This window comes from Anolis sagrei, chromosome 4, assembly GCF_037176765.1.
Source record: "Anolis sagrei isolate rAnoSag1 chromosome 4, rAnoSag1.mat, whole genome shotgun sequence".
Classification (NCBI taxonomy): Eukaryota; Metazoa; Chordata; class Lepidosauria; order Squamata; family Dactyloidae; genus Anolis; species Anolis sagrei.
In genome coordinates, this window is record NC_090024.1 from 79,743,154 (window position 1) to 79,765,680 (window position 22,527).

Here is a 22,527-nt window from a genome sequence, read left to right on the forward strand (position 1 = left end):
CAATCAGCATAATCTGTGGGAAGGGATTATCCCAGAATCTAAAATTTCCCCATTCTTCTTAGCTATTTCAATTATATTAGTCCAAACTCTCATATTTCTGTTGTCTAACAGGAAAAGTGTTGTAATGGACCAACATTCCATGATAAAACACAAACATGAACACATTTGTTTCAGCTTGGCAAAACTGACCTGGAAATTATCCTACTTTCAAGAACATCTAATTAACTTGTTACAGTTTAGGCCACTCCAAAACATGATCTCTTCAATGTGATATAATGCAATAAGTAGAACAGTGTCCTTATTTCCTTCCATGACTGTCTGGCTATGCAAGGAACTCTCAGTGGTATGTGTTGTGGAGGGAGGAGGGGCAGATTCCCAACCACTACATTCAAATTACATTCGGCATCCCTAATGATGACCTAGTTTCCCCAGAGCTGGATTGAAGGTAGAAGGCTAGGAAATATACTGCAATAATAATTTGATTACACAGTACCAAAAAATAATAACAACAGGCAAATGTTCAAATGTCAGGGTGCAACAGCCTTACCAGCAATAGAGATGGGTGTAACCTGGCTTGCTAAAGCTTAGGAAAACAACTTTTTTGGACTATAGTTCCTCAAATTGCCCAGTAATGTGTCCATGCTGATGGGGGATTTTTGTTACAAAATGGTGGCTTTTCTAAGATCTGGGTCCAACCATATGAATTCTATCTTTACCAAATTTCCATACAATTTTTGTGTTTGTATCAGAAGCGACTTGAGAAACTGCAAGCTGCTTTTGATAGGATAGGATCTGATAGGATAGGCCATCTTTGTGAGGGCTTAAGCCGTTCTCATCCATTGATGGAGCATTCATCACCTCAGTCATGTCAGCTGATCTCAAATAATCAGGGTAGTGAATGGGGAAGAAAACAAACATGAAGTCCGAACAAAAGAGCGAGCCAACCGGCATCCTTGTGTATCTGAGCACGGAGGAGGAGAAAGGAGGCAAGTTGGCTGAGAGAATTGGCCATCTGCAAGGATATTGCCCAGGAGACGCAGAGATGTTTTACCATCCTGTGCGAGGCTTTCTTCATGTCTGGAGCTGACAGATGGGAGCTCACCCCACTCCCCGGATTGGAACTGTCGACCTTTCGGTCAGCAGTCCTGCTAGCACAAGGGTTTAACCCATTGCATCACCGAGGGCTCCATACAGTGACAGCTGCTAATTTTTTCTTGGCAATGCTATCTATATAGGAATATGGATGACTGAGCAAACACAGAGATATCATGTACAGATCAGGCTCTGGCACCACACAATGCTAAATTGTCATTATCATAAACCAGAGAGATTGTTAAACACTGATACATTGTTCTCTTAACATGCAGCATCTGGTGAACCCCATTCAGACGATAATCTGGACAGGGTCCTGGTTTAGTAATGATGCAAGGAATTATGATTTACACGCCAAGGTCAAACTCGTTTTTGGCAACAGAATAACTGTATCCCTGACCTTTTCGAAACTATAAACTGAGCACATTTCCAGTACTGCTATACCTTTTAATCTAAGATACCGTACCATCCATAGCATAACAAAACCAATGTAATATAGGGCCACAGTGAGATAGAAGGAACAACTTTTCCAAACATTGTTTTTCTTTAAGGAAAAGAAATTCACTCTAGAACTGCAAAGGGAAATATTCTGCTTTTCTCCAAATAGGATTTACTATTTTGATGAAAGAGCTACACCTTAAAGGAAAGCGTATTTATAAGTTCAAATTAGTATCAAGGTATATTTAGTTTTGCACAGGAAATATATTCTTCAACAGATCTAGAAAACATTCAGGTTTAGACACTTTTTTAACCAGTATGGAGACACACATATAATATCTGTAAGCAAAAAAAAATAAGGACTAGTTCTGTTTAGTCTTAATTAGGTTGTCTGCATTACAGCATTACACTTATGTTAAATGTAATCATTATAACATAATAATTTGGCCACAAGTCTTCTTGTTGCCCTTCTCCCTCCTTCTTCTCCATTTTTTTTGTATCCTAGACATGAGGGCAAGAACCATCTTGTGTTTAATATAGAAGTTGCTCTGAGATCCTTTACAGCTACAAAGTGATGTATGAATGCTATACATCAAGTATACTCAATATAGTTATTTAGCTGCTTGATGATTTCAACCTACTCTCTTCCTTGCTCTCCAGACTTACCGATGTACAAAAGATGCAGCTGCAGTCTTGCAGAGAAGTCATTTTATCCAGCGAATATTCAGATAAGCACAATTTGCAAGTAACCAAAGGCTCCAAGGATAATTCCCCAACCTCTGATAGTCCAGTCATCATGGTGCGGTGGCAAATCTTTCCAGGAGAGGCCATCACCTTTACCAAGTCTACAAGAGATACAGATAAGAATAAGCTGCAACAAAGAATTCTGCAGGACAATATTCAATATGTTAGCCAGTTTAAAAACTTCCAGTGCATCTGCTGCTTCATTTAAAGGCCATTTCAGATTGCATTTGGTTGATAGCACCAAATATCAGCTCACACCATTCTCATTATCTCTCCAGCTGTTCCCTTCTCTCAGAGGGCAATAAGGTGTGTGCAACACAATTTATCCTAGGCCTCCTACTGTACAGGTAGTCCCCAAGTTACAAACAAGATAGGTTGCTAAGTTGAATTTGTATGTAAGTCAGAGCAGGTATATTTTTAAGTGTAACTCCACACACACACACACACACACACACACACCCCTTTGGATAGCATAGGGAAGGGTTAACAGGCCTCTGGGGTTTGTTTTGCTGTCCATGCCCTTAATCAGAAGATTTCACCTCACTTTCTGTCCCTGTGATCCTTGGATTTTGAAAAATTTGACTTGTTATGGAAACAAGAATCGGTGATAAACCTTCAATTGTGACACTTTTTCTCCATGATAACTCTTTCAGGAGTTAATATCCCTTCCTAGGGGTAGATTTCTCTCACTTCCTGTTGTCTCACTCCTGCTCTTAACTATGAGTTGTTTGTAAATCAGATGTTTCTAACTCTGGGACTGCCTGTACATGCTATAATAAGACTCAACTGTCAATACAAACATGGCTTGGGTTTATTGTGGCTTGAAGAGACACATTTTCTGTTCGCAGTCACCCACACTGAAGCATTAAGTCTTCTTGTTGCTTTTTAGTCATCTCCACCACTACCCTTTGAAGACTCCCTACTCATGTCTCACAATCTGGGACATATAGATGATTGGGAATGATGGGTGATCCTTTTTTTCTCCCGCCCCATTAAGTTACCTGTGCTGTACAGAAAACAGCAAAAGTCCATCAAGTGTTGAACCTGCACACTAGCCACCAATGGGGAAAGGGGGTTAGTCACCTCTGGTAAGTTGGAAACCTGCCCTAGAGTAAGCTGGAGGAGGTATGCATATTTCACTCATGTAGGCTAGAAAATGTTGACAACATACATCTAATTATTAAGATATTATTCTAAAGAAGGATAAATCATAGGAAAACAAATTTAGATTAAGTTTCAGGAAGAAATTTCATATTATATTGATTTTTATCACTGTTTACCACTTTGAGTCCCTTTAAAAGAAAAAAATAGTATATAAATAAATACGATATGATGATAACTGAACAGTTAGGTCAGAGTAGAAATACAGAGAAGCCATACAAAGGTGGCAGAGTTTGCTGTCTCAAAACAAGATGCAGCATGAGATATAATTCAACACTGGCACAGACACATTTGTTGCCAAGATCTTGGTTCATCGTTTTGATCACAATAGGCTACAGGATATTGCTTATGAGAAGTAGTAGGTACCCACCATGATATCAGACATGCCATTTCCATAATGAAGGGGTGGAAACCTGTAGCCTTCCAGCTGTATCAGGGTTCATGTCATGCACTGGTTCTGATATTAGTCCAAGAACAGCACATTTCCACCTTCTCAATGGTAAATATTATTTTAATTCATTTGAGAAGGGCTTGTACACAACTGAGCTGATCAGTGGGTTCCGAAAAACCAACCCCACTCTTAAGATGAAAGAACTAAAGTAGGGAGTTTAATCTGCACACCTCTGAAACTCAAATATTGGATGTTTTGCAAACAGTGGAAGTGCCCCGGTGCTCCTGGTGAAGGAGAGGCTTCGTTAATTTAAGAAGTGAAATTGCACTTCATGCCCTCCCTCCTTCTGGCCCCAACATTCACACATAGGATTCTTTCATGTGTCAATAAACACAACTCCCATGTTACGTCAGCTCCACTGGCTGCCTGTTTGCTACTGAGCACAATTCAAAGTGCTGGCTTTGGCCTATAAAGCCCTAAACAGCCCCGGCCCAATTTACCTGTCCAAACGCATCTCCCTTATGAACCACAGTGGAAATTAAGATCCTCAGGGAGGTCCTGCTCTTCGTCCTGCCACTACCACAAGCCTGATTGGTGGGGATGAGAGAGAGGGCCTTCTCAGCGATTGCCCCCTCCCCCCCCCCGGCTATGGAACTCCCTTCCTGGTGAGATTAGATCAACCCCCTCCCTCCTGTCTTTTGGGAGGATGATAAAAACTTGGCCGTGGGACCGAGCTTTTGGGATAGTACAATAAGGCAGCAATAGGAAACCTCACAATGCCAACCAGATTCAATGCAGATGATTGAGACAATTTAAACACTAGATTTTTAATGTTGAGATAAATAATTTTAATGATTTTAGTTATTTTAATGTATATAGTCTATTTATGTCCTGGCACTGAATGTTTTCCATTTATATGTTGTGCTCTGCCCTGAGTCCCCTTCGGGATGAGAAGAGTGGAATATAAATGTCTATAAATAAACAAATAAATAGGTTTGGGTGTCTGGAATTTTGTCCCTATAATCATGTGGAGTCTCCAATAAATAATAGAAGAAGGGATGATCTTTTGACAATTTTCCTGCTTCTTGGCAGTGGGTTGGACTGGATGGCCCATGAGGTCTCTTCCAACTCTATGATTCTATGACAATATTGCTTCTACTGATCTATTTTTGGGACACTGTACATTTCTTGGAGTCCATTTCAATTTCTTCATAATTTGCTAACTTAATAGGCAATGCTATGTCTTTAAATGTATGGCTAGGAAAGGGAAAGAAAAGGAAAGTTAAGAGCTTCTTCTAATGGTAAATGAAAAGAGAGTGAGTCATGAAAGTCTGCGTCTATAAAAATAATCATCTGCCTCTGAATTCATACAAAATAACCCCTACACTCCTTTTAGCAAGAAATCATTCCTGATGGATAAGACTGGAATTGGAGCTATTACCAGAAGACTGAAGAGCAATGGCTTTCAGCCAAGGCAGGTCCCATAAGCCATCATTACATAATTGCGGCAACAATGGATCAATGATTCATCAACAATACAATGACTCATCAAGAGCTATCTTTACATGTTGTCTCCTTTAGTCTCCTTTGAATCCAATAGCACAAGAGCATAGGCATATGTATTCTTTATGCAGCATTTCTACAAACTCTTGCTATCACTATCACTGAAAACAACAGTGCTTTTAATTCCTCCACATAGCTCCTCATTTCATCCCAACATAAGAGATATTTCATATTTTTAGATTAACACAATTCCTTCCAACTGTTAATGGGGTTGCCAAATTGAAAGCTAGAGAGTTTATGGTGATCTCATGAATTTCATTGGATTTCATTAGGCAAGGATTACTCGGAGATTGTTTTGGAAGTTCCTTCCTCTGAAATACAGCCTACAGCACTTGGCATTCATTCCTCCTTTACACAACTATTAAAAGTACAGGAGACGTTTTCTGTTTTCATTCAGGCATCCCTATTTTCAGAGTACAGTTCCCATTGTGTATCAAACAAACATAGTTCTGTTTTTGTAAAGTGAAAATGAAATACTTAGGACACATATATTCTGTGAATGAGCTAGAGTTCTAAAAGCCTCATGTGGATAGCAGGATTAAGTGGCAACACTGCAGAAATATGCTACCACCATATACTGAAAGGCACTGAACCCATTAGTTACTCCACATAGTTCTACATTTCATCCCAACAGCAAACATCATTCATATTTTTAGAATAACACAATTCCTTTTAAACACCAGCAGATACAAAGTGCCTACTATATAGCTGTGTTGGTGCTGCCTACTGAAACAGGAGAAGGCCTCTCTCTCTATACTTGACTGGCCAATCATACATTTTTTCTTTCTTAAATTTAAATAGGAACTTTCAGATTGGTTAGTAGTTAAAGACTTCTAAAAATATCGAAAGAATAAAAAAGAGAAGTTTATGAATGGTGCAACGAAGATCCATTGAGAAACTGCCTTCCCAAAGTCAACAACATTACAACACAATGCACTCTGTACGTACTATCAAGGGTTTTCAGTTAGATGTGAATGAAGAAAAAGCATGGAGAAGCCATGCTGAAAACATAAAAGAACAAGGAATTCGTGATGACAGCTCTATCTAAAATGTGCTTGTAACTCATTAGGAAATCCACTCCCTCACTTCTGAGGTTTGGACCTGTCAGACTGGGAAAAGGAGGGAGGGGAAAAGCAAAAGCATTTAAAACCAGATGTCAGGTTGACCTTTTTGTGTTACCTATATCATAACATGCATCCACAATAGTTTAGTTCCTTTGCAAAAGACATAAGTACAGAATTGACACTGGTTCCTCAGAACCAGAGCTAGGAAAAGTTAATTTTTAAAACACGGTTCTTTCTATTTCCTGCCAGCATGTCCACAGAGCCAGAAGATGTTGATATATACTATATTTTTGAACTTGTGAGGTTGAGCATACATATACATATGCATATACATATACATATATATATTTGGAACTGCGGCGGGGAGACCCATGGAGAGCAGGAGCCCGGTGTCCAGCTGATCGGGTATGCATACGATTGGAGGAGAGGAGGAACCGAGCAGCAGCTACCAAGCCCCCTGGATACATTCTATCTTCCCCCTCTATTACAAACTACCCCTTCAATAAACATACACTTTGGTGTGTTACCCTTATATTAGATTCTTTGTATCCTTTTTGCTTCCTGTGTCTTTTTCTCTCCCCTTCTGCCTCTTGCAGCTGGCCCTGGTAACTGCTTGGCCCCATAGCCCCCCAACCCTCAGAGAAGGGCTCCTTTCCTTCTTTTCCCCCAGAACCTAGCCAAAGTTGTCTCCAGCTGGTTGTGAATGGGGAAAACAAAAGACATTAAATGTCTGTTTTACTTGTACAAAACATGTCGGCTTCCTTTTGCAGCTTACCGCAAGCTGTCATCCTTTCCAGTTGGATTGAATAAAATACCTCAGTGGCTTCTTCTTCAACCAGTGAGACTTCTTGATTGGGGAACATTGGGTTATAGTTTCTTCATCTTGCCAAGCACGGATCCACAGGTGGCCAACAGTACTCAGTATCTGCTTAACGGATCTCGGTATCCGCAATTTGGATTTCACTATCTGCTGTCTGAATCTCACTATCCACAACTGCCTTAAATTGCTCAAATATACTTTGGTGATGTGTTATCTTCAGAAGAAGGGGAACTCTCTGGTTTCCTATTATAACTACATGGCTGGCACCATATGACACAGTAACAATCTATGTCAAGACATTTTCAAGAGAAGATAAGGAGTCAGACTCTGGTGAAGAAAACAACCAAGTTGCTTGCCACAAGTTCAGTTTGCAGACTTTCTTGCTACTGTCCATAATATCATCAGCATTTCTGCCCCTTCCAAGGGACATCTTGGTTGTAGAATGCAGGCCTGTAGCCAGGAGTTTTATTCAGAGGGTGCTGAGTTTGATTCGGGGGGGCTGAGGATCTACCCTATCAAACCTTTTGTATCATTATCCCAATAGCCCCATGCATGTGGGATATATTGAGCATGAATAAATGATATGAATAAACATAACAGTTTAAATAATGTACCAGTAAGGCCTTCTCGCGGACCACCCTGAGAATTTCAGGGGGGCTAAAGCCCCTCAAGCCCCCCACCCTGCTACATGCCTGGTAGAATGAATGCAGTTTGACATCACTTTAACTGCCATGGCTCAATGCAACAGAATCAGGTGAATTACATTTTACACCATCTTTAGCCTTCTAGGACAAAGAGTATTGGTGATTCACCAAGCTATAACTCCCAGGACTGCACAACATTGAGCTGTGGCAGTTAAAGTGGTGTCAAACTGCATTCATTCTAAAGTGTAGATGCACACACCCCCTCAGTGGAAACTTCCACTGTTTTGTCTGGGTGACATTTGGCTCTATTATAGTCTCTCAGTACAGCTCATGAACAGCAAAGCAGAAATGAGCCTTTACAGCAGGACAAAATCAGCAAAAGATAAATGCACTGCTATCAAGTGGAAACAATTTCCAAACCCATATGAATTCAATTACCTTTGTGATGCCGAGGAATACGGTGTCTTGACCTCTTTGAAAGCCACTGTTTTGATATGCCAGGGCAAGATCCCACCATTTAAAACTATTCTGCTCAACACTGAGGGTTGCTTCCAGCAAGGAAGGCTTTTTTAATCTCCTTCTTGTGATCAGCAGGCTGTGATATATATTGCTGCTTTCGCTTTAAAAGGCCATTCAGTTTTATAAATGGCTTGTAATGTGCCAGAAGCACAGCTGTTTCAGAAAATAAACATAAAGCCCCATTTGGACACACAAAACTAGCAGCACAGCTCCATGAGATTATATTAATTTTTCACATTTAAGTCTACATATTTTCATACATATTTGAAATGGGAAATAAATAGTAGCAGTGCTCTACATTTGTAGAGATGCCTGCAGATGTGTTCTCTCAGGTAAAAAAAATAGTATGGAAATGGTCTCTAAGAATTTGTTAGATTTTCCCAGTGACTGTATGGTATGCTTCCCTCCAGATGTTCCCATGGAATTGCATTGGAGGATCTAGTAAATTCCTAAAGATGTCTCTATAGAAATCTCTAAGTCCTCCAACATCAGAAGTAAGATGATTTAATGACTTTTGTTTATATCCACAATTTAAGGTAAATATAATCTGACTGGGAACAGATCCCTTATGGATACAGGATTCTTGCTACAGTGGAATATCAAGTTAAGAGCATCTGAACTTAAGGGCATTTTGAGCTAAAAGCCATTGCTTGGCTCAAGTTTTGGTTTGACATACAGACAGCATTTTGAGTTAAGAGAGCATGCCAGAGGGAGTGCTAGCACCAGAGTACAGGGCTTTAGGCTTCAAGGGAGCAGCCTCCGTGCCTCATGCTCTTGTCCACTTTGGGATATTTCTGTCGGCTCTGCTCTTATCCACTTTAAGTAACTTTGGGTTGATTTTGTGTGGTTTTTATTCTGGTATATTTGGCTTCTTGAAGAGGGGGCGGGGGAGAGCAAGAGAGGGGGGTTGGATTGAGTACAGTGTGAAGAAAATGATGCTTTTGCCTCTTCACTTTGAGCTTCCTTGTCTCAACTTTGTACTCCTACCATTTTAAAGCTGATCTTTCTTTTTTTATTGTTTCATGTGAATGTGCAGGTTTTGCCTTGCTGTTACACTGGCCAACACACATTTTGTTGCCTCAGTAGTGCTTCCTTGCTACAACTTTGTGCTTCTACCATTTTAAAGTTGATCTTTCTTTTTTATTATTCCATGTAAATGTGCATTTAAACATTGTTATTTATAAAGTAAATTTTCTTAATTAAAAACACGTAACCAAAAAAATTGGGGATTTTTTTTGAGGGGGGAGGAATGGATTAATAGCATTTCAATGTGAAATTTCACTTTGAGATCAGAGTGATTTGAGTTAAAAGCTCAATCACGGAACAACTTAATCTCTTAACTCAAGGTATCACTGTATACTGCTTCCCAAAAATAAATATCTCACCCATGAGTAGTTGAGGGAGAGGTTGGAAATGGCTTTTTGTCTCACCAGACTCCCAGCCTGAACTCCCCTGCCCATTGCATTTTGCATCTAGATGTTCATAGTTAATAAATGTGGACCCATTCAAACCAAAACCTAATATTTTGTATCTGTATGTTACACTAAAATTCAGACTTCAGTTTACAGTGCACTTAGAGTTGTGATGACATGTATCTGTGAAAAACCTTTCCCAAACTTCTTTACTGGGCTCATTTCATCCTAAAAGCAATCTTGCACAGGAACATAACAGAATGAAAGGGTCTACATCAGTGGTTCCCAATCTTTTTTTTGACCAGGGACCACTTGACCAGGCCGGTCTCTCCAACATTAGTAGTAAAAGGGTTACAAATCAGTTTTTCGTCAACTTTAGATTCAGTTTGGGGTGCTGATTCAGAAAATTGCATTGGATAGACTACATCAGCTCTAGTTTCTGATACAGAACATATGCCATGGTCAGTGACAGGGAAGGAGTGGCAGGCAGCGCAAAATACAATAAATAAAATAAATAAATAAAGAGGTAAGAGGCTTGTGGACCAGATTTTTATACTTGCGGCCCACTTATGGTCCGCGGCCCACAGGTTAAGAACCACTGGTCTAAATATATCCCTTTATCCTTCCATATCCAATCATATTTACAACATTCAGACATTAATCAGAAGCTGTTAAAGAGCTGCATTCTAAGTAATGATTGACAACAGTATTTCCTTCCTCAGAAAAAATATTAATTAGAATTATTGGTTCCTATTGTTTTTCAGCAATATTGTTCTGTAACCTCCCAGTCTATCCCCACAAAAAGGTAGGACAAAGCCAGGCCTAAAACTGCTTAGCTTCAGAGACAGTAGCTCATAAAATATTGTCAAGGCACCGTCTAAGTGCAATTCTACGCACCATGGCTATTAATCTAAAATTGAATCCTGCAAAAGAAAACATAACAAGCTAATGTGAAGAAAAGTGGAGGTGAACTTACATTTACTTAACCTTTAAAACCCATTACTCTGAAAACCTTGAGAGAGTGTGCAAGCACATCACATAGACTTCAGAAACCTTTGGTTTTATCTGCTTTAAGAAGTCCTGCTGCCTATTTTCAGCACTGAGGCACAAGCAGTATTCTTATCTTTCATGATCATCTTGTACACTCTTTTAAGTAAATATATTTAAAAATTAATCTTCCCCACAGAACATCTGGAAAGAGGGGGGTGAGAAGCAAATGCCTTATCTCTTTAAAGCACCAAATGCACAGAATATTTTTATATTGCTTGCTAGCCATAAAGCACAGCTGACTGGAAAAAGAACAAGGTAAGCAAAAAGCTTGTGATGCAAAGCACTGTGTGATGGGTGGGATTGCTATCAAGATTTTTATAACAAATCAGTTACTTTCCTAAATAAATCTATCTATTAAGATGGCAGAAGTTCAAACTGCTTGCATTGTGCTCCTGTACGATTCCAAGGCCCATGACATTTTAAGAGCTGATAAACTAAAACATGAACTATTTCAGGGTCAAGTATGGCTGTTTAATGGAACATTTCTCTCCTCCCTGAATCTGACACTTGTGCAAGATACCTTTGTGCACTTTAAGTTCATTAGACATAGATTAGGCATCTGTCCATTATTTCTCTTCTTTCTGTCAAAAAAAGGTAATCCAGGCCGTTAACATGAAAATTGAAGGAAATATAGAAACAACTAAAAAAATAAGTTGGAAGCACATCCGTATGAAGACATAGTAGTACCCTGTATCTGAAAAAACACCTAAGAATACCCAAATTCTGTGATTAGAAAGATCTTTGCATCATCATAACTCAGGTATGGACAAACCCAGGCCCGGGGGTAGGATGTGGCCCCTTGGGCTCTTTTCTCAGGCCTGCCTCTATCTCACCGTCCCATACTTCCTTCTCTCTTTCCTTCCTCCTTCCCTCTCTCCCTTCCTCCCTTCCCGCTTTCTCCCTCCTTTCTTCCCTTCCATCCTTTCATCCTTCCTTCTCTCTTTCCTCCCTTCTTCCCTCTCTTTCTCCTTCCTTCCTTCCTTTTTGTCTTTCCTTCCTTCTCTCTTTCCACCCTCCCTCCATTGTTGACCACCCTTCCTTCTTTCCATCCATCCTTCTCTTCCCCCCTTTTCTTCTCTTTTTCCTTCCTCCTTGTCTCCTGGGGATATTGAGCTGGGAAAAGAAAAGGTAGAGAGGGTGCATGAGAACCATGTTTCAAGATTTAAAAGGGTGCCCCATTGAGAAGGAGAGGGGAAACTGACTTTCTGCTTCTCTAGAGACCAGGGCACAAGAGAGCAATGGTTTCAAATGGCAGGGAAAAAGATTCGACTGAAAAGATTAGGAAGAGAGTAAGAGCTGTTGGAGAGTGGCGTAGGCTGCCTGGGAGTGTGATGTAGTCTCCTCTGGAGGCTTTCCATGGAGGTTGTCTATCAGGAGTGCTTTGATTGTGCCTTCTTGCATGGCAGGTGGTTGGACTAGTTAGCTCTTGGGAGTCTCTTCCTGCTCTAGAATTCTATCTCAGGAATAGGCAATACAGGGTTTAATGGATACACTTTTTCTCTCCCTTTCACCATCTCATCCTGTCCAAGGCCAACCCTTTTGGGATCCAAACGTTTCCTGTCTTTCCTTCACTTTCTTCCTCCAAAAGAGAAGAATAAGGGGAGGAAAGGGCAGGGAGGGGGCTTGGGGAGAACCCCCACCCTCCTGGCCCACCCACCCTGCTCTGGCCTGCCATGCGGCCCCCAAGTTAGAAAGTTTGCCCATGCCTGCCATAACTCATCATCATCATTCATTTTAAGTGGTCAGCAGGCCATATCAAAACTTTCAAAAATATATCAGAAGGACAATAGAGAGTGAGTCAGCCAAACTTCCCTCAGCAGGGAGTTCCAGAGCTTGGGAATGGACCCTGAAAAAGCCCTCTTCCACATCCACATCAAAGGGTATCTGAGCATCAATGGATAAAGAGAAGAGCTTTCCTGAACATCTGAAAACCCATGCAGACTCATACAAGAGAGTGCTGTCTTTCAAATAGCTCCCATGTTGTATACTGCTCTAGAGGTCATAAGCAGCACTTTGAAATTTGACAGGTACAGATGAATAGACAGTGTTTCATTTCACTGTGTTTCATGTTGTGTGCAAAGGATGAAATATTCATGGGAAATCCAAGTAGCCTTAGAGACAGATGTTTTGGGAAGAAATTATGAAACAAATGGGAAGAAGGGGCAATGGAGCTTCTTGTCCTATAACCCCTCCCTCTCTAACCCATCATGTTTTTCACCGGGGAAGCCCATCATGGTAGGTGTTCATGGCCTGTAAGGCTGGCCAGAGCTCCACCTTCCTTTCTACAGCACCTCTAGTTCTGTGCCTCTGGTAGCAGCCACCGAGGTCAATGGAATCCTGCTGAGCAATATACAATGGTGAGGCTAACCCTGTTGAGATATAAACATTTCCTGTATTTCCTTCACTTTCTGCCTCCAAAAGAGAAGAGGAAGGGGAGGAAAGGGCAGGGAGGGGGCTTGGGGAGAACCCCCACTTTCCCGGCCCACCCAACCTGCTCCAGCCTACCATGAGGCCCCAAAGTTAGAAATTTTGCCACAGAAGGTAGGCTGTTCTATCTGTTCACTCACTGGCCACAGCAGGCAGGCTGTTCTATCTGTCCAGAACCCAGATGGGTCTTCACAGCAGTGAAATAGCTATGAACACCAGTGTGTGCTTGGTTGTAGGATGCAGAGTGACTCTGCAGGACCTCAAAGATGTAACATCCTTACTGATAAAAGCTGGGATGGACTAGGGCAGAACATGCAGGTGGTCTCCACTGGTTGGCTCGGGGCAGTCTAATGGTGACTACACCACTGAGTGAAGAAGTCGTAAAATGGAATGACACACTCCCTGTAACTTGCCCTGATTAACAGCATGGCAGTTGGATTTAATATAAAAGAGAAGAGACTTTTCGAAAATGCCCCAACCAGTGAAATGCTGAAAGGTGGAGCAGAAATAATACTACAACATCTGTGTCCTATTGTCCTGTGTATCATATGACAGTTCGAGTATATAAACTCAGTGGAAAGAGGAAATGTCTGAAAATGTACAGCACTGGTCATAAAGATAGACATTTGTTTAAGCAATCAACCATGCTTCCCATTGACATCAATCAATATATCCACTAGAAACCTATTGAAGCAATAAGCCTGAAATGGGACCATTTTAAACTCTACCAAAAGCATTAACTTTAACTACCTATACTTTAATATAATGATGAACGAACCAGATCCTTCATCTTTTGCATCACCTATTTTTACATAACAAACAAACAAGGACATCTGTCTTCGACAAATGCAACAATAGTAACAAAATATGGCAGGAAAAAAGAAGCATTCGCATATAAATTTAAAAAGCTTTAAAATAATGTCTAATCTAGTTCCTACAGCTGGTGATACTGCTCTCCATTAAATCGCTTTAAAATGGATACAGAAGGGATCAAGGCAATCTTGGAAGCTAAGAAAGGTCAGTTCAAGTTAGACCTTGGATGCCCACAAATACCAAGTGCTTTAGGCTATATCTCAAAAGAATGAACTGGCAAACCACCTCTGACCATGCCTTGGCTAAGATAAACCTATGAGATTCACAGGTTCAGCTAAGTCAACAGTTAATATAACTCTTAGGTTATATTTGTGAATGAGTTGTAGTTCAAGTGGGAAGGCACTTTGTGAGAACTGAACAAGCTCCCCATTCTATGCTCTCATCACAGGGCACTATGTTGAAAGTGAAATAAATTATGCCATCAGCAAAGTGGATCTAACCAAAAGAAACAAGTTAAAAAAATCTCTATTAGGGATCACAGCACATAACGTTTTCCACTGCTTTGAACTGGATGCAATGAGAGGATTTTTAATATAAGACTAGCAACAAAAATAATAATATTTCAAATAATATTTGGCAAATGCACAAGATGATTGTTAACATGCAGCTACAATGGGTTCATATAAAATTATTCACTGACAGATGCATCCACATTAAACTGAAAACAAAAGCTAAATCTTACTGGATGAACTTCTGATTAGGAGAACAATAGTTCTGTGTCAGGCACTTACCATATTATTCCAGGGCATTGGTTTTCAAAATGTGTTCTGGAAAGCCCCAACGTTTATCAGAAGTTTGTAGCTGATTCCACAATGAGATCACAAATGGCAAACTTCCTAAATAGATAACCTGCTCAGCTTAAATCTGATTATCTCAATGTTTGTGCTTCATAGTTCAGTAAACTTTGTGCTAGGATCTCCAACCTTCTTTTGGTCAATGAGGGCACTGAAAATTTTAAGAGTGTGTCATGGATGTTCTACAAAACAAGTGCAATTCGCAAAATGACTGCCACAATGGATGTAGCCAGACCATAAACACCTATTTTGCAGAAGACAAAAATTGGTACAGCAAAAAGATAAAATATTCCACAAAGCAAAGGTTTGACTCCGAGTTCCCAAACACTTCTCTGAATTCACAGTATTCAGTTTCATACATGGCAAATCAACGAAGCTCAGAGAGATACGCGACAAAATAATTAGCTTTTGCAGACTGAATTATTTACAGGTTAGATTAATATATTCTCTCTAACAATCTCTAGGTCCTTCAGCATGACCCTATGATCAACGTCCGCTTGAGGTCGATCATAGAGTTGCACTGCCGCATGTAGATATTCCTAGAGAGAACCCTTCTCAAGGAATATCTTAGTCCTACAGCACAATTCAATGGACAAGTTCCAGCTGGAAAACCTAGAGATTGTTGGAGAGAACATACTAATCAAATTCACAAAATAATCAAATCTACAAAAAATTAAACCCACAAAGCCCTTTTCCACTCTAAAAGTGTATATGCCTTACTTTGGAGATCCTTGATGTGAAAAATGTTAATGAAACCATAAAGCTTGAAAACCTTTCTAATGAACCATCACTGTCACATATGAGCACAAACAACTCGTTAAAACATGCCATGGCAATAACCTAGAAACTAAAGGGAGGAGAGATTTCCTTAATTGCCTTGTGTTCCTATAAAATGACAGAGAATATTCCAGTGTATAATCCACTGGTTTCCCTTTAAGTGTGTCAAATGGACTGTGTGTAAAATCTAGCTCCTTCCTGCATAGAGTGGGCTTTTGGTATCTGCAGAATTTGTTTTCACATTCCCCCTGTTGTCAAACCACAATAATCCCTCCTGATAAATATATAGTTTGCCAAGGGCTTTATAATAAATATATTATTTTATTGTTAATATTATTTTCCAAGACTTTTTCGAAGCATCAGAGGTTGGGAATGGACCGGCTGCAGTGGCTTCCCAACAAAGACTTTATCATTCCAACCCTTTAATAAAATGGAGGAAAACCATTGCTCCCGTTTTTGCTGGTTACCCTATACACACACATTTGTCATGTCATAAATGAAGGTTATTTCCACAATGGCAACATGGGTGGGGAAATAACATGAAAACAGGGTGGAACTTTTTTACTTTTTCAATGGCTTCTCACCCCTGTAAAATGGACTATCCTTCTCTGTGTAGGCCCCCTTTTGATATCTGCCCGGAAAATAGAACGGTACAGTGTGTATGTGTGTGTGTAGTATCTATTTCTTCATATAACCTTTTGTAACCCCACTGAGGCATTTCCCAGGCAGGAAATGTTGGGCAAATCCCTCTGGTTGTTCCCAGCCAGAGCAATCATCATAATCTATTGTATGTGTATGTGAAGAGATAGACAATTTCTGTGTCAGACCAGGTAAGCCAGCAAATATTTGTTTAACTAAGTGGTCTGCTTGGGCTGAGAGATTGCTGACCGTGGAAACAGAGGCTCAGAAAATATACATTTGTTTAACCTTTTTATTGAAAGCCCAACCTTTGATGGCCAAGAATGTGATGTCTCCAGAGACTCACACTTTTGTTAAAGTTGGAACTGGACAGTTGAGTCAGAGACTCATTTTCATTCCCTTGACATTTCTTTCATGAAGGACGCCCCTCACAGGGACATCCCACCAGTTGACTGGCTCCCTGGCCTGCAAATCCCAGACTGCAAAAGGGAATCCCTGCCTGGAGTTAGCAACGTCAGCAGCACCCTCAGTCAATCAGGGCACAGATCTAGACTAGTCCCTCTCTCAGTCAATCAGGGAGGGAAGTGATAATTTTAAATAGCTTTCATGTAATATAAGAAGTCTTGCCTTTTTCTGTATGTTTATGCTTCTACATTTTGAAGCATCTGCTGTATTTGCATCCCTTTTGGCCAAATTAAATAAGCCTCTGTGGCTTGTGTACAACCTGATAAGTATTTATCTGTCCTGATCTATTCTGTTTAGCTTGCACTTGCCAAGCACGGATCCTCTTTATCCACGGTCCTAATTATCCATGACATTGTTAATACCAAAATCTGTTTATATCATTTCCCATTATATAAAATGGTTGCAGTAAAATGATATCTCTTATATAAAATTATAGAATCAACATTTGCTTTTTGGATTTAAAAAAAAATATCTATCTCCAGTACTGAGGACACTACACAGCCATTGAATATTCTGCTAAAAGAGTGATTAAATAAAACATTGCCTTTCATGGGCCATCCATAGACTCATTGATGATAGCAGGGGTTTTTGGTTAAGAGTTGGACTGCTTGTATACTGTCATTTCATCTAAAAAAATTCTACAAGGCAATTTATGCAAATCTGAGTTCAAAACACCCATACAAAAACATATTGCTCAATGTGGAAAGAGCAATAATAACAAAAATACAGATGCTATTAAAGGCCACTGGGCAGGGGGCATCAAACTTATGGCCTTTTTGTCTCCTAAAAAGTTCTAGAAGAGCAAATGAACTTGACATGGTTCATAAAATTTCAAGAATGAAAGCTTAGGCAAGTCTGTCAAGGGAAAGGAACTATTGGAAACTCTAGTAAGAAGGCCCCACCATTCATAATCAGATACAAAATTGGATTCAGGAGCTTCCAAAATTGCTAAATTAAGTAGTCATATAAGAGAAGACAATTGTCAGCATCGTATGTCTAGAAAAAGATATAACATTGAAGATCAACACCAGCTATTTAAACTGAATCCCAAAATGAGCAGTGAAGCAAAGTTGATAAATGTTATGAGTATCATTGGCTTGTTAAAATGTTACTCTGTATCAGTCATTTTCAGTGCCTTTTCAATAGCGCACAAAGAACATGGCCATCATCTGATGTACAAGTTGTCAAGGTATGAAAAACAATGGCTAGATGCTTCATGGTCAGGGTGCAGCTGCCAGCTGGCATATCAACCAAAGTGGTGAAAGCAATTCCTGTCATTACTACCATCCAATAATAGGATTGGCTCCAGAAATATTCCCAAGCCACTCAATCGATTCTTAAGGGGGGATATAATGCCATTCAGGGTAGATCACATTCCTAGCCCAAGGAAAAACATCTGCCTCTTATCTAGAGATTGCTTTTTGAATGACTCACATCATACACTTTTAAATGTTTCTTCATGATTCCCATGACTACGGCACAGGAACAAAGACAAAGCATTAAAGCAGTCCCAAATTTCCTAATATTGAAAAATCAATACTGCTATGTGGGAGTAAGTGCAGAAAACAAAAGCCCAGCACAGTCTTTTAGTTTATTAAAAAAAATAAAGCTGCAGTGTGGCTGTGCCCCTCTGTGATTACCATCTCTTCTCAAAAGGCATGAAGCATTGGGTCTCAGTGTCATCTCCAAAGCAATGTAAAAAAAAAGCATTGCAGGAGTCTCAGTCACAGAGGTCTACTCCTAAAAAACACTGGAGTGAAAAGTATGGTCGTACCCCATCCCAGCCTTTCTTTCAGCCGCTTTGAGTCTCCTTGTGGAGAGAAAAAGTGGGACATAAATAGAAGAAGAAGAAGAAGAAGAAGAAGAAGAAGAAGAAGAAGAAGAAGAAGAACCAATGCCTTCACAGCCAGATTGAAAAGTCGATGACAGATCCCAAATGTAGAGTCTGCAAGGAAGCAGATGAAACAATAGATCACATCCTCAGCTGCTGCAAGAAGATTGTGCAGACAGACTACAAGCAGAGGCATAACACCGTTGCTCAGATGATCTATTGGAACTTGTGCCACAAATACCATCTGCCTGCACCAAAGAACTGTTGGGATCACAAGCCGGAAAAAGTTACAAAAAATGAACACGTCAAACTCCTCTGGGACTTCCGAATTCAGACAGACAGAGTTCTAGAGCACAATACTCCTGACCTCACTGTCGTGTTAAAAAACAAAGTATGGATTGTCGATGTTGCAATCCCAGGTGACAGCAGGATTGAAGAGAAACAACTGGAAAAGCTGACACAATATGAGGATTTAAAGATCGAACTGCAAAGACACTGGCACAAGCCAGTAAAGGTGGTCCCAGTGGTTATTGGCACACTGGGTGCAGTGCCTAAAGACCTTGGCCTGCACTTAAACACAATCGGCGCTGACAAGATTACCATCTGCGAGCTGCAGGCCACCTTACTGGGATCTGCACGCATCATTCGCCAATACATCACACAGTCCTAGACACTTGGGAAGTGTCTGACGTGTGATCCAATACAACAGCCAGCAGAGTGATCTTGCCTGCTGTGGACTCATCTTGTTGTGTTTCAGATAATAATAATAATAATAATAATAATAATAATAATAATAATTCACAGACTCACACATAATGTGAGCTGAAATATCTTTTTTGCTTCTCTGACAAATTCAATAGAATCTTTTCTACAGTATTAGTTGCTATGGAACGGGACATGAGATGAAAAAGAGAGATATGTTATTGTGAACCTTCAAATCATTTCTGTGTGATGCTGACTCTCACAGAGTTTTCTAAAGATGGGAGTGTGTGACTTGCCCAAAGACATCCAGTGGGTTTTCATGTCCGAACAGGAATATAATCCTGGTCTCCAGAGTCGAAGTCCAAAGCTCACTACACTCAGAGAGACGTGTACCCTGCCTCAAACTAAATTCAATTATGAACCAACCTTTGAAAAGTTATTATATAGATGTCAGAACACAACACTCATGGTTAAACAGGAAATGAGAGTTATCCATTTCAATTCCAAGACTTGTGATTATCAAAAATACCAGTGCTTCTAGACAAAAGTTTAGCCCAGTCGTTCTCAAGAAAAAAAGTCTAAATCAGTGGTTCTCAACCTGTGGGTCCCCAGGTATTTTGGACTACAATTCCCAGAAATCCTTGCCAGTTTACCAGCTGTTAGGATTTCTGGGAGTTGAAGGCCAAAACATCTGGTGGCCTACAGGTTGAGAACCACTGTTCTAAATCAAGGTTTCTCAAACTTTTTCAGCTTTTTGAAGCGAAAGTTTCTCATGGAGCTCCATAGGAAAACTTTTTGATGCATTGCATTTTATGATTTGACTTATGGTCCAGGTCAGTGGCAGATGATGACAAGTGCTTTTATGAACTAATTGGGGGGGGGGGGGGGAGACAAATTCCGAAGTGCACTGCACATATCCCATTTGTAATGTAAAAGATTAGGAAGGAAAGAAAACAATACAATATTTAACATGAAGAACAATTTTAAACGAAATAAACTTAGCAGTATTTCAGTGGAAGATCCCAGGGGGCATCCAGTCCCCCTTCTACCATGCAGGAAAAGTACAATCAAAGCACCCCCTAAACAGATGGCCACCCAGTCTTTGTAGTAGTAGTAGTAGTAGCAGTAGTAGTAGTAGTAGTAGAAGAAGAAGAAGAAGAAGAAGAAGTAATAGCAGAAACCCCAGTGGCCATCTAGTTCAACCTCCTTTTGCCATGCAGGAAAAGCACAATCAAAGCACCCCCTGAGAGGTGATGGGGTGGGGGATAGGGTTTTGGAAGCAAGGAAGGCAAGGGGGAAAGGATCTGGGAGGCAGGAGGGAGGCTTTTGGGGGTGATGTGGCAGAGGGGGAAAGGGAGTGAAGGCTTTAGGGGTGAGAGGGTCAAGGGAAAAATACTTTGGGAAGTGAGGTAGGTGAGGGGAAAGGCTTTTGAGGACAGGGAAGGTGGAGGAACAGGAAAGAGGAGGGAAAGCTTGGACTAGGAGGAGGAGGAAACCACTGAGCCCCTCAGTATGCTTTGCAGACCCCCAAAGTCTCCACAGCGCACACTCTGAGAACCGCTGTTCTAAATGCTTTTGACTTCAACTCCAGAAAGCCTCACCAAAGCATCTGGAGAACCAAATATTGGCTATCACTAACTGTGGTCGTAGACGTTCCTTCCTGAACCTGGTGCCCACCACATGATTTAGATTACAATTCCGAGAAACCCATGCCAGCATGCCCAGTGCTTAGATATGATAGGAGCTATAGTACATATATGTAAAGTCTGGGAAAGGCTGATTTATAAAACCAAAACTTGAAAAATCAAAAGTAAAGAGTTTATATCTAAGGTTTCAAAGCTCTAAAACCTGTTTATTGTCCTGTTCATACAACTGAAGTTGTGCCTCTGCTTTTTTAATCCAGTAATAGAAGCTTTAGCCTAGGGCCCTACTTTGCAAAAATGTGAAAATAATGAGCTATACAACAAGCAGGTTCTCTGAAAGCACATTCGAACAATCAAATCCAGGTTTATGACTACAGCCAGCAAAATCATATATACATTTTAAAGTTTTGGCGAGGTCCTTTTAAAATTAAAAATTAGTATCATACTTCTTTTGTTTATTAGTACAAGAAAACCCCTCCTAAGCTTGCACCTTGTATGCGAAAGGCAAAACTATGAATACGAAACTCAAAGTTATTTGGCACAGGAAACTAAGCAAATATTTCTAAACATTGCAAACTAACCTGATGATTCAACAGCTCTCAATGATTCGACAACACTCAGAACTACAATCTTCATGTGACAAAGACTTTAAGGGCAGAAATTCTAGTGTTCTGTTTAACTAAACCAGTACAGAAGAAAATAATATGTCATTATTATTATTTTTTGCATTTGTTTGTTAAGAATATCTGTCTGCATCCTATGGATCAGGTTAACTGGATTTTCATTATTTCTCAACTGGAACTTATTTTCAAAACTAAAGATAATGTTCCTGCCACACCAAAACTCTATGATCTACGGCAGCTACACAGGTATAACTAGGTGATCCATCAAGAAACTGTGCAACACCCAATACAGTGTAATGGCTGCAAAATATAAAAAGAAACTCAGGCGTATTCATATCTACCCAGACAGTACAGTTTTCACAATTATACTATGGCTCCCTGCAACAATTCTTGTCTACGCCTTACAATGGCTTTCAGCCCATTCTCATATGAACCTATTCACTGAGGCCCTTTTCCTCTTTGTAAAAAAAGGAAGAGAAAAAAGGGAAGTCTGACAACAATAAGCAATCACAGCCACCTGTAATAAATCTGAGCTAGTTCCCCCTTTGACTTGGAAAAAAATAACTCAGGGCCCTTCCACACAGCCCTATACCCCAGAATATCAAGGCAGAAAATCCCACATTATGTGCTTTGAACTGGAATATATGGCAGTGTGGATTGGGGGCCCTTCCACACAGCTTTATATCTCAGAATATCAAGGCAGAAAATCCCACAATATCTGCTTTGAACTGGGTGATCTGAGTCCACATTCAGATAATGTGGGATTTTCTGCTTTGATATTCTGGGATATAGGGCTGTGTGGAAGGACCCTCAGTCAAGTTTTCTGGTTCCACCTTTTGTGCCTCATGTATGGCC

General features: G+C 40.3%; 1 protein-coding gene across 2 annotated transcripts in view; it reads right to left on the bottom strand.

The window, feature by feature from the left end:
* Positions 1-22,527, bottom strand: part of RNF144B (ring finger protein 144B) — an 80,511-nt gene that overhangs the window by 21,271 nt on the left and 36,713 nt on the right. For both annotated transcript variants that reach the window (XM_060774890.2, XM_060774891.2), the window contains exon 2: positions 2,197-2,375. In XM_060774890.2, coding sequence (XP_060630873.2) covers positions 2,197-2,375 — 179 coding nt within the window. The remainder of the gene's footprint in view (positions 1-2,196; positions 2,376-22,527) is intronic.